At 50.0% G+C, this 12,679-nt stretch overlaps 2 protein-coding genes across 7 annotated transcripts in view; both read left to right on the top strand.

Moving 5' to 3' along the window:
* CEP85 (centrosomal protein 85) overlaps positions 1-9,711 on the top strand; it is a 44,651-nt gene extending 34,940 nt beyond the window's left edge. For 3 of the 6 annotated variants that reach the window (XM_008961683.4, XM_055103674.1, XM_055103676.2), the window contains 6 exons: positions 369-523; positions 1,925-2,018; positions 2,930-2,980; positions 5,862-5,969; positions 7,436-7,661; positions 8,038-9,711. In XM_008961683.4, the coding sequence (XP_008959931.2) occupies positions 369-523; positions 1,925-2,018; positions 2,930-2,980; positions 5,862-5,969; positions 7,436-7,661; positions 8,038-8,195 (792 nt within the window). In that variant the 3' untranslated portion in view covers positions 8,196-9,711. Of the gene's footprint in view, positions 1-368; positions 524-1,924; positions 2,019-2,929; positions 2,981-5,861; positions 5,970-7,435; positions 7,662-8,034 lie in introns of all 6 variants that reach the window. The other 3 variants (XM_003809443.5, XM_034958852.2, XM_055103675.2) reach the window with 1 other exon arrangement.
* A 923-nt stretch (positions 9,712-10,634) lies between these two features.
* Positions 10,635-12,412, top strand: SH3BGRL3 (SH3 domain binding glutamate rich protein like 3). Its single transcript, XM_008961682.4, is given in 4 exon segments — positions 10,635-10,733; positions 10,736-11,098; positions 11,655-11,822; positions 11,948-12,412. Coding segments are annotated over 4 exon segments (681 nt in total). The 5' UTR covers positions 10,635-10,649; the 3' UTR covers positions 12,014-12,412.
* Positions 12,413-12,679: the final 267 nt, after the last annotated feature.

Here is a 12,679-nt window from a genome sequence, read left to right as displayed (position 1 = left end):
ACCTGTTCCTAACTGTCCTTCCCACCAAACTACTCACCCCACCACTCTGGCTCATAAACCTGTTCCCTTTAAAATAGCCAATCAGAATTAGCTTAGACTGTGTGGTTCAACCCTAGCCAATAGGGGAATGACATAGCAGTAGGGACTACCTGCGTCAGAAATAAGAACTCCTTCCCCTCCCCTGTCCAGTTGTGTTCTCACCATTGTTCCATCTGCGAGGAGCACCCTTTCTGCAGAAAGTAAAAATTGCCTTGCTGAGGAAATTAAATATATGTTTGAGTGCTATTTCTTTGTGACACTGAGGAACAAGCATTTTGCATTTATAACACTTGGCTTATTTGACCTAAGCATGGGATCCTGTCTCTCAGCTTAAGGATTCTGAGTTGAAGAGCACAGAGCTGCAGGAGAAAGTGACTGAACTGGAGAGTTTGCTGGAGGAGACCCAGGCAATCTGCAGAGAGAAGGAGATTCAACTGGAAAGCCTGAGGCAGAGAGAAGCAGAATTCTCCTCCGCTGGACATAGGTAAATAACCCTGTGGGATTGAGAGGAGTGGAGAGTTAAGTTTTTTGTCATAGCCATCCTGCTCACTTAGCTGTGTGACTTTGGGTGATTTGGGAAAATAATTTTACTTATCTGAGCTTTGTTTTCTTTGGACTGTGAATAATAGGAAAGCTGCTTATGGGAAGCGGCTTTTTTTTTTTTTTTTTTTTTTTTGAGACGGAGTCTTGCTCTGTCGCCCAGGCTGGAGTGCAGTGGCGCAATCTTGGCTCACTGCAAGCTCCACCTCCCAGGTTCACACCATTCTCCTGCCTCAGCCTCCTGAGTAGCTGGGACTACAGGCGCCCGCCACTGCGCCTGGCTAATCTTTTTTGTATTTTTAGTAGAGACGGGGTTTCACCGTGGTCTTGATCTCCTGACCTCGTGATCCACCCTCCTCGGCCTCCCAAAGTGCTGGGATTACAGGTGTGAGCCACCGCGCCCGGCCAGGAAGCGGCTTTTATATCTTTGGCATGGAGTATGGATGCAGTGGGGGCTTATCTTCATAGCCTTTGTAAGGATCTAACCCAGTGCCTGGCACATAATTCTTAGTATGTATGTGTTGAATAAATGAAAGCACTTTGTAAACTGGGAAATGAGGTGTCTGTATACTTTCAAAAGTGGGTACTGGTGATAAGAACTGAGAGTTATCCACAGTTCGAGGCGTGTAGGCTAAAGGCTACCAGGAGCCTTTCTCCTCAGCCCTAGGGATTGTTCTTCATTGCCATGACAGGTTCTGAGAACAAAACAAGATGCCATAATGTACTCTCAGGATGTCTTGGGAGCCTTCTCCATATTAATAGCAGTTTCTGAAAATAATGGTGTGTTTCAACAGCCTCTTGGACCAAATCCAGTTTCTAATGGGATAGATTGGATTTCTCATCCCATATTTAACCACAGTGTCCCTGTTGTTTATCTCAGCAGATGGGCTTTGCTATAAGTAATTGTAGGGACCCACTGGAGGAAACCATTGGTTAGAGTCAGAAGTGGGGTTAGAGGACAAAGTTGGCTTTGCCCCAGACTGTGTGTGCCAAGAAAACAGCTTTTGTATTTTCCAAACTTTCTACAATGTACATGTATGACTTACAATCTAAATACATGTGATAAATATGTATTTTTTAAATATCAAAACAAAATACACAAGAGCCTTGGGCAGGTAGAGAATTGGTGTCACATTGTATAGATTCTGGCCCTTAGGGAAGAGAATTAACATACACTGAGCAGCTTTTGTGTGGCACCCCATATATTACAGCAGACCCAAGTATTATCCCCAGCTACTGCTTGGACTAAGTGTCTTGCCTCAAAATGTGCAATAAATAGCAGAACCAAGAATCAAAGCCACTTGTGTCTAACTTCAGAGTTCTTGAAGAGGCCACTGTCTTTCAGCCTGCAAGATAAACAGTCTGTGGATGAGACCAGTGGAGAAGGTCCAGAAGTGGAAATGGAGTCCTGGCAGAAGCGATACGATTCGCTCCAAAAGGTGACTGAGGGTGTCCAGGCTGTAATGGAGGGTAGGCTGGGAGGAAAGAGAAGATTGTCTATTAGGAGGGATACATGAATTCTTGGCTTTGGGCTATCTAGGATTTGTTACCAAGAGCTTTTCTTTCTTTTCTGAGAAGTCACCCTGCATAGTAATTTGTATTTAGATAGTCATCCTTGTAACAGGCAAACTTCACTCATTTAGAATATAGGCAAAAGTAAGAGGAGGGGTGATATGCCTCTGAATATCTAGATTAGATGACCCAAAATGGTGCAGTAAAGTTTGGTGCACTTTATTCATGGCTCAGGCCCATACAGAAACCCTTGAATTGAATAGAGTTCTAACCAGTGAGGTGCCCTGGTTTCTTAATTCAGCAAAGACGAGAGAGCCAGGGGCCGGCTGGTGAAACTGACTGCAGGTTAGTAAAAAAAAGAGGACCCATAAATGATTCAAAGAAACCAGGCCTATTTAGGGTCCCTTCTTGGATAATCAGTACGACCAGAGCTGTAAATAACAACAACCATCATAGTGCTAGAAATGGCAAGCTTCATTAGACTGAATTTTTAGCCATGTCCTTGTACCAAAGAACAAGAGTTTGCACTGGCTGTTTATAAAATTGATTCCACTGGCCTGCAGTTATTAGGGTGAGAGTTCCCTTTCCCCCAGTAGTGGTTATGTGTCCACACTACATTCCTGTATAAACCTTTGTGATTGGAGCACAGCTGTGAAGCTAGTTAGCCAGGATTAGGAGTCTGGTTTATATTCCTATAGGTAGAGTTCACTAATCTTTATCCTGGTCTTACTCTTAATGGTCTAATAGCCAGACCACATGTCCTAGTGCAGCCCCCTTGCCCTCTGTCCTCACCGTCAGCCTTGTGCTCACAGCCTTCCTTGATAACTTTGCCTTTCAGATTGTGGAGAAGCAGCAGCAGAAGATGGATCAGTTGCGCTCACAAGTACAGGTGAGCAGGAATCCTTGGGACATGGTGGGCAGAACTTAATGATGGAATCTCTAGAATTTAGCCAATATTTATTTCGTTCTCTGCCATGCAGGTTGCTCAGTGTTAGGGATACAAAAAGAATGAGACCCAGTCAGTGCTTTTGAGCCTTGCTGAGAGGACACAAATATAGTAGGGAGTTTCAGCACAGTACTGTGAGAGCAGTCCCCACAGTATCCTGGGGGAGTGCAGGAGAGTCAGTGGGAGGAAGGGAGGTAAAAGAGAGGTTTCTGGAGATCCTGAACCTAGAAGGATGAGGAGTTAGCCAGGCAAAGAAGAGGAGCTGGATAGGATGTGTTGGATTCCAGATAGGAGGAACAGCATGAGTGGGAACATGGAGACATGAAACAGCATAATTTGAATGTGGTGCTGCAAGCAGTTTGATACTGCTGACGTATCCACTTTAAGATGGTAAATGGAGACCTGGGCATTCCAGGCTATGGAAGGGCCTTATCTATCAACTAAGTTAGGTTTTATTCTTTATGTAGGTGGTGGGCATCTATTACAGCATTTTTTTTTTTTTTTTTTTTTTTTTTTTGAGACAGAGTCTCGCTCTTGTCGCCCAGGCTGGAGTGCAATGGCGCAATCTCGGCTCACTGTAACCTCTGCCTCCCAGGTTCAAGCAATTCTCCTGCCTCAGCCTCCCGAGTAGCTGGTATTACGGGTGCCTGCCATCACGCCCGGCTAATTTTTGTATTTTTTGTAGAGACGGGGTTTCACCACGTTGGCCAGACTGGTCTCGAACTCCTGACCTCAGGTGATCTGCCCGCCTCGGCCTCCCAAAGTGCTGGGATTACAGGTGTGAGCCATCATGCCCAGCCTATTACAACATGTAATTGGGATGTGATGTGGTCAGGTTTGCAACTCAGGCTCAAGTGTGGAAGATTGGCATCCTGGAGAGAAGAAAGGTCCAGGGGGACTGTTGGAGAAATTCTCGTGAGAGATGATGAGGGAACCTGGCATAAGGCAGCATAGCAGCGGGGAGATGTGAGGGGACAGATTTAAGTGACTTTAGGAGGTAACATCAAGCGGAATCAGTGACTGACAAGATGTAGGGGTTGAAGAATAGGGAAGAATCAAATATGACTCCAGGTTTCTATTTTGGGCCAGAGTGGGAGTGTCTTTAACTGGGTTCTCCAAGAAATTCTGCGTAAAGCAGGTTCACTCAGCGTCTCTTTGGACTCTAAAAGTTTTCACACCAAAACACCCGAAATGCACTCATTTTGAGGGAATAAGTGGAGGCTGCAGTCTTGCCTTTGCCATTATGTGGATTGGGCTACGTCTATCTGGTTCACCTCTTTCAAGTCCTGTAAGGAGGTAGTCAATCCTGGCAAGCATTTTAATACATACCCATTTAAAATCCCAGGTTTTTAGTAGAGTTTTTAATGGATCTCAAAATAGGTTTCCTAGAACCCTTGGGGTTCTGCAAAGTTTGGAAAAGCCTGACATTTTAAATGGCACATTTACCTATGATAAGACTACTTAGGCAAATTAAAATATCAGGTGAGGCCGGACACGGTGGCTCACGCCTGTAATCCCAGCACTTTGGGAGGCCGAGGTGGGCAGATCACAAGGTCAGGAGATTGAGACCATCCTGGCTAACAAGCTGAAACCCTGTCTCTACTAAGAATACAAAAAAATTAGCTGGGCGTGGTGTCATGCACCTGTAGTCCCAGCTACTCGGGAGGCTGAGGCAGGAGAATTGCTTGAACCTGGGAGGTGGAGGTTGCAGTGAGCCGAGATCACGCCACTGCACTCCAGCCAGTCTAGGCGACAGAGTGAAACTCCATCTCAAAAAAAAAAAAAAAATATATATATATATATATATGTGAATTTGTTGGAATTAGATGGATTCATCATAGTCACTTTGGCTATTTCATGATCATGAGGTGTTTTCCTTGGCAGTTTTTTTTTTATTAATACCAAATGAGAAATATAAAAAAATTTTCACACTTCATTCAAATCAGTTTCAAAATTTGAGGAAAAATTGAATGAAGAGAATGAGAGGCAGAAGTTTAAAAGCTTAAATATCTCCCTTCCCCTGACCGCTCCTACACACACAAACACAGACACACTTACACACAACTCACTAGATTAGGTACCTGTGAGTATGCTCTTCTACCCCTTTCCATGTCTCTGAACAGCATTTAGTAGACAGTATTGTCAAGAGCACTTGACTGTTAACTCCTAAAAGACAGGAACTGTTTGGTGTTCTTCTCGATGCTGGTCACAGTAAGTGCTCGGTAAATAGTGAACTCAGCTGAATAGCACATTCCCTGCCCTCAAGAAAGTTATGTTTGAGTGGAGCGGAGGATCATGTGCATAGCCAACTAGAATATTAAGCAGATGTACTCGTAAGCCATGATGGATATGATAGCAAGGTAGGATTAGGATTAATTAGATCTGATTTGCAGATTGAAGACAGCTCAGGTGTGCCTTGGAGGTTTCCTGGAGGTAACAGCAGAAGAGCAGCTTGAAGAAAGGAAAAGAGAAGTGAGCAGAAGCATTGACGCTGCAGCCTTCAGGGATGAGGGCCAGTCATTCATCGTGACGGTGTAGAGGCTGGCCATGTGGAGGGTGGAAAGAGATATGACTAGAAAAGTAGGTAGGAGCTACAGTGGCCTTGAATGCCCTGCTAAGAAGCTGACCTCTATTTGGTATGTGGTCAAGGGCTATAGGAGGGTTTAAATGGGAGGTCACAAATCAGGACTGTTCTAAAATGATTTCTTATGAGGATGTAGGTAGGGTGAGTCGTCACTATATAGTCCAAGCCAGCGGTGATATTGTCTGAACCAGACTTGTTAACCCCTACTCTGTTCCCTCAACATCTTGCTGTGTGATTCAGAGCCTAGAGCAGGAAGTGGCTCAAGAAGAAGGAACAAGCCAGGCCCTGAGAGAGGAGGCCCAGCGAAGGGATTCAGCCCTGCAGCAGCTGCGCACAGCCGTGAAGGAGGTGAGCAGCATTAGTCAGACCTCTTGGTTTTGCCTCCACAAACCCAATTTCTTTGTTTGCCCTCCCCATCTCTACCCCAATAAGAGCCCCAGTGTTTGAAAGGGAAAGGTCCCTACTGAGCTTTGGGGGCAGAGGAAAGGTGCATTGCATCATTCTTTATATTACAGACCCTAAGCCTGTTTTAGCATGTCCATAATTATTACCTAGGAAGGTTTTGTTTTTTTTTTTTTAAAGACAGAGTCTTGCTCTGTCGCCAGGCTAGAGTGCAGTGGCGCAATCTCGGCTCACTGCAACCTCCGCCTCCCAGGTTCAAGCGATTCCCCTGCCTCAGCCTCCTGTGTAGCTGGGACTACAGGCACGCGCCACCACGCCCGGCTAATTTTTTGTATTTTAGTTGAGGTGGGGTTTCACCATGTTGGCCAGAATGGTCTTCATCTCCTGACCTTGTGATCCGCCCACTTTGGCCTCCCAAAGTGCTGGGATTACAGGCGTGAGCCACTGCGCTGGGCCCAGGAATGCTTTTTGATGGGGAAAGTCATTCTCTCTTCCTTTGTCTTGAAGCCACAGGTTTCTGGGGTTGGGGAGTGGAGAGTTCAAGAAGACTGAGGATTTGGTGGCCTTCATGCACTAAACAGAGCTGTCAGCAGGGGGCAACCAAGTTCACTGACTGGCCTAGTGCCTAGGAAGGAACCTCCTTGAGTTAGGATTGTCACATGGCCCAGTGTGGGTGGAGGGCCTGGGACTGAAGGACGGACTCTATTCAGACTCTATAAAAATACAATCAAGGTAGGAAGGGAAGGAAAGTGGATTAAGCTGTCAGGAAGAGAGGGAAACAGACAGACATACATGAATAGATGGTTTTTGTAATAAAGTCTGACTCCACTGAGGTGAGAGTTTGAAAAGGCAGGACTTGTTCCAGGGCTGGATCCTCCAGGTTCCAGCTTCTCCAGCCCCCAACCTAGTGGCTACTAGCTGTCATATTGTCTTTCTTACTCTCTTTATTCCTCTGACACACTGTGATCAGGCTGGCTGGTGGCCACTTTTGTCAGGGTGGCAGGGAGAGATTGAAACCAGTGTCTCCTCAGATTTCACGGTTCACATTAAGCCTTCTCTAATAGCCTGGCTAACAGAGTTGGCTGAGGGACTGGCTTGAGATAGAGTTCCTAGGGGCGGGAGCATCTTCTCTGGTTCTTGAACAGAAACTTGGATGCTGATGATTCAGAACCAGTTGAGGGTTGGCTTCCTCTCCAGTGCTAGAGCCCTGTGGGCCCAACCTACCCACAGGAAGAACCAGGCCTGATACTGATAGTGGGAGAAGTGCTAAAAGCCTGTTGGCAGGGGTAGGGTTGGGGAAGGAGGGACACTGCCTATGACTCACCCATCCCTTCCATACCCACACACTCATGCACAGATACTCTTCCTCTCCCTGGGCCTGAGTTAATGTGCTTACCCATCTGTCTGCTCAGCTTTCAGTGCAAAACCAGGACTTGATTGAGAAGAATCTGACACTCCAGGAACACCTGCGCCAGGCCCAACCAGGGTCTCCACCTTCACCAGACACGGCCCAGCTGGCACTTGAGCTGCACCAGGAGTTGGCCAGTTGCCTTCAAGATCTGCAGGCTGTCTGTAGCATTGTGACCCAGAGGGCCCAGGGCCATGACCCCAATCTCTCCCTGCTCCTGGGCATTCACTGTGAGTCCTCAGACCAGTCTGGGGCCCAGGAAGGAGGGTCCTTCTTTCTCTTCTCTCCCCCATCCCGCTTTCCCATATTCTTGTGGTAATATGTAGACAGAGTACATAGTCCTGGCCACTGCCCTCTGGACATTTATTTGTTTCACAAAGTAGGTGTTCACAAATCTGTTTTTGGAAACAAGCTATGGGGTACTTGCATGCAGGACAAAACTAAAAGTGGACCTTCAGCAGCAAATTAACCCACTGTCCCCAGATGCTTTTTTTAAAGTGCATGTCCCAAGACTGTGGGTTCAAGATCCTGCCTATCCATACTGCACCCTCCACATGAAAATGTCTCATAACTAACATTCTCTTGAAATGCTCTTCTCCCCAGCAGCACAGCACCCAGAGACTCAGCTAGATTTGCAGAAGCCAGATGTGATCAAGAGGAAACTAGAAGAGGTTCAACAGCTGCGTCGTGACATTGAGGACTTAAGGACCACCATGTCAGACAGATATGCCCAGGACATGGGAGAAAACTGTGTCACACAGTGAGGAATTCTGGGGGATTCCCCCAGGGAGGAGCTGGGCTGCTGAGAGCCTAGTCCAGCAGGTTTCTGCCCTGACATTCTCTTGTCTGCTATTCCCAGAGAGAAGTCTCAGAGGGGAGGGGAGAGCCTGCATCTGGGGGCCAAGGGCTGATTAGGGAACTGTGTCCTACCCACACTGGCATGTTGGATTACGTTTGTCCTGTTAATTCACTCTCGATGGTGAGTTACTAATTAACTTTTGGCAGGTACAACAGATAAGTCCTCACAAACTGTTCCCAGCCCTAGGCTGACATGAGAGACGAACAGGCTGTCCACCTTTCTTCTCCATCCAATGGGATGGATCCATGTTCATTCCCACTTCACACCTTGGTCCTGCTGATTAGAGAGCTCATCAGAGGGGCCTGGAAAGGCTGAGCAAGTACCAGTGACAATGGCCATTTAAGAATTCTCAGGCCCCATGTGCCAGCCTTCTTGGGAACTGAGCTGGCTTTCTGGGTTTTCTCATGCCTGGTCTTATGCTTCTTCCTCAGGGCTCTTGTTCTCCCAGAAGCCTCAGGGTAATGTGTTGGTTAGCACGTAACTACTAGGATTGGGGCCCTAGGGATTATAGCCGGGACTCTAATCTGCCTACCATGCCATTTAACAAGAGATCCCACTCTCCAGCTGCCTTGTGTCCCTAGGGTCCTGGCCATGTGTTTAGTGTGCTAAACTTTCTCCTTTGTTCTCAGGCCTTCCAGGTAGTCCCCTTCCTGGACTTAAGAGTGCAAACTCTTCTCTGTGGTTCTAGCCTTGGGCAGAATTATATCCCAGAGACCACAGAGCAACTGTCAAGCTGCTTACCCCCTCACCCAGGGCTACAGCCTGTGCCCAGCCCTCTAATTTGTGCCTCTCTTGTGTTGGGGGTGGTGGGGGTTATTCCTTTCCCTTTCCTGCTCTGGCCTCCTTGAAAGTTCAGAGTACCCAGTACAAGTCAGCTTTAAAGTACAGCTTTTAGTGTTTCCTGGGTTGTTTCTCTGGGGCTTTAGTGAGGGACCTTTGCCCTCTGGTTTTTCTTGCCTCCTGGTTTAGGGAGCATCTCACACTTGTTAGTATCTGGTTGTTGGGCCAGCCGTGCCTCCTCTAGATCTGGAGCCAGGCCAGGCAGGGGCCATGTGTGGGCCAGTCAGCCACTACAAGATTTTTGCTAAGCTTTGGGCTGTTGGCAGCATCTTGGACCTCATGCCTGGGCCTGAATGAGGCTCTTTCTTAAGTGTTTTTACAAGTTTGTGTTTTATTTATGGAGTGACTTATCCCTTCCATTCAGAGCAGCCCCACCCAGCCAGCCCTTCAGCCTCTGGGCTCCTGCTGCTTAAAGGCAGAGCCGCCTGGTTGGTCTCCACCCTGTGCATTGGGAGCCCAGCCACCATGCTGACGGGTATTTTTCCTCATAAAGTTTATAACCAGTTATTTATATGAATCTTTGTTATGTCCATTTGTTTGTATTGCGTATTTTGATTATAAAATAAAGTATCTTAACAGACTCCTCAGTTTTCCATACCCTTCCATCACCACCACCACGCTATTCTACCCCTCACTTTGGCTTGTTAGAGCCAAACACCTGGGTGTTCAGCCAGGTCCCCCAGGCAGCAGTGTGGAGGAACCTTTGGCAGGTCCAGCCAGCCTCATGTCCCTATCTCTGCCACCTCTGCTCCTCTGTCGTTCTATAGAACCAGATCTCTTCCCACTCACTTTCTCTTGGGCAAACCTTCCCTGAGTCATAACAGAAGTAAGTTTGTCACTGGAAAGTTTCAGCAGTCCTCTCAGGAAGTTGGCAGCCTCTGGGTTGCTGTGAGGAAGTGGCTTTACCAGAGCAAGGGTTGTCTTTCTGGGCTGTTAACCTGCCTGAGCCCTGGACCAGGGGGACATCTGAGAAGCATGATGTTGAGTGCCAGACAGCTAGGTCTCCAAAGTTGGGCTCGTTGCTGGAGTCTGCCCCCTCAACCGCTGGGAGTAGTAGCAGTTTGGGAATGCCATCTGCAGCATGGAGCTGGGGTTGAGCTTGGACCACCCCAAGACCTGGGGTGGATCTTAAGGGTCAGCTTGAGCCTAGGCTCTCGAGTCCTGACATCATCCTCTACCGCCACGCTTTCCAGCTGTCAGCCTTGGTCTCCATCTGGTTCCTTGAGGGTGTGGCCTCTGCGTCCTGCTATCATCACCCTTCCTTGTCTAAACCTTCCCACCTGAGTGGAGAGGAACTTGGGGGAAAATCTCTAAGCATGGGCTCTTCCTGCTGTCCTATGCTTCCTATCCCCTAGGGTTAGTGGTGCGTGTTGGGTGGTGGAGCGAGGGATCCCTTGGAGCAAGGTTCTTAGAGAACTTTGGGTCTGAAAGCAGCTCAAGCCTTCCAAAGCCCCAAGCTTCCCTGTGCTATTAGGGCACCTCCTCCTGGAGAGAGCGGCTCTCGTGGCTGGGGAGTTGGATGCACCAAACCTGTGTGCGGCTGGAGAGGGAGGCTTCTGCCAGACCCTCTCCCGGGCCTGTCCTGCCACCCAGGCCCCTCCCCAGTCTCACACTGAGCTCCAGATCAGGGAACGGCCGAAAAGGACGATCAGGACAGCCGCAGAAGGGGCGCCCTGCGTGGGACGGGTCCGTTGCGCGCCTGGTAACCGAGGGGGAAGGGAAGGGGCCTCTGGCGCGCGGGGCGGTGTCGCGCAGGTCCCACCCCGCCTGCCCGCGCCGCCCATTGGTCCCGAGCGCGATGACTTGGCGGGCGGAGCAGGAAGGAAACCGCTCCCGAGCACGGCGGCGGCGTCGTCTCCCGGCAGTGCAGCTGCCGCTACCGCCGCCCTCTGCCCGCCGGCCCGTCTGTCTACCCCCAGCATGAGCGGCCTGCGCGTCTACAGCACGTCGGTCACCGGCTCCCGCGAAGTAAGTGTGCGCCCGGACTGGCGCTGGGGGAAAGCGCAGGGCTGTATCCCGGTGCTTTGGACCCTAGCGCCCGGGACCCGCCCCCAGGACGGGGGCGGGGTGGGGGGAGTGCGTCGGCGAGGTGCTGGGCACGGTCTCCCGGATCCGGTCCCGAGGCCCCATCCTGAGTGTCTTCATCGGGCATCCTGGGTCCTTTGCAGCCGCAGCATGAACTTCCCGTGCCCATCCCCCATCAACCCCACACCCATTCTCTGCACTCCCACTACCGGGCTGACCCTGACCACGACCGCAGCCTGCCCTCCCCTCCCCACCCTGAGCCTGATCCCACTTCCCTTCACTCTGACCCCCTCCCCCGTGGCTGATAATCCCTCTCTTCATCCTGCACCACCTCAAGCCTGACTCATCCTCCCAACTCCTAGAGGCCAGAACCCTCCCCTAGTGTGGAGGGGAATGGGGGGACAAAAGCTCCTGGTCACAGCCTCTCTCACCCTGCCCAGCGTTTCCCCCATAAATCCTCCAGCCTATCCACTAACCCCTACCCACCCTCTGTCCCCAGATCAAGTCCCAGCAGAGCGAGGTGACCCGAATCCTGGATGGGAAGCGCATCCAATACCAGCTAGTGGACATCTCCCAGGACAACGCCCTGAGGGATGAGATGCGAGCCTTGGCGGGCAACCCCAAGGCCACCCCACCCCAGATTGTCAACGGGGACCAGTACTGTGGGGTATGGGCTGGGGGACGGGGGGGTGGGGGGAGTGTTGGAAGAGGACTCTAGCCAGGGTCATATCTGCCACAAAGCACTTGGGCCCCCTGCATTCAGGTGACCACCCCTCGCCTCCCCTTCTCCAGGACTATGAGCTCTTCGTGGAGGCTGTGGAACAAAACACGCTGCAGGAGTTCCTGAAGCTGGCCTGAGTCAAGCCTGTCCAGAGTTCCCCTGCTGGACTCCATCACCACACTCCCCCCAGCCTTCACCTGGCCATGAAGGACCTTTTGACCAACTCCCTGTCATTCCTAACCTAACCTTAGAGTCCCTCCCCCAATGCAGGCCACTTCTCCTCCCTCCTCTCTAAATGTAGTCCCCTCTCCTCCATCTAAAGGCAACATTCCTTACCCATTAGTCTCAGAAATTGTCTTAAGCAACAGCCCCAAATGCTGGCTGCCCCCAGTCAAGCATTGGGGCCGCCATCCTGCCTGGCACTGGCTGATGGGCACCTCTGTTGGTTCCATCAGCCAGAGCTCTGCCAAAGGCCCCGCAGTCCCTCTCCCAGGAGGACCCTAGAGGCAATTAAATGATATCCTGTTCCATTGGCACTGTGTCTGGTTGGTTGTGGCCTGGGCCTCCTGGGTCCCTGCCCTGGGCAAGGTTGGTAGTTGTGACTGTGCTGAGACTGCTCTGTGGGAAGGGTGGCTGAGCTGTTCTCTTGTGACTGTCACCTCTGTGTTAGTGCATGTGTTTGGATATGTCTGACACACAAATACCTGTATGGACCAGTGGTTTCTGGAGATGTCTGGGTGGGCCACCCTCCAGTTCACATGCATGTGTCCATATCATGCTTGTGCCTTGGTGTGTAGTGCACA

The sequence above is a fragment of the Pan paniscus genome, chromosome 1, assembly GCF_029289425.2.
Source record: "Pan paniscus chromosome 1, NHGRI_mPanPan1-v2.0_pri, whole genome shotgun sequence".
In the NCBI taxonomy this organism is placed as follows: Eukaryota; Metazoa; Chordata; class Mammalia; order Primates; family Hominidae; genus Pan; species Pan paniscus.
This window is presented reverse-complemented; position numbering and strand designations above follow the sequence as displayed.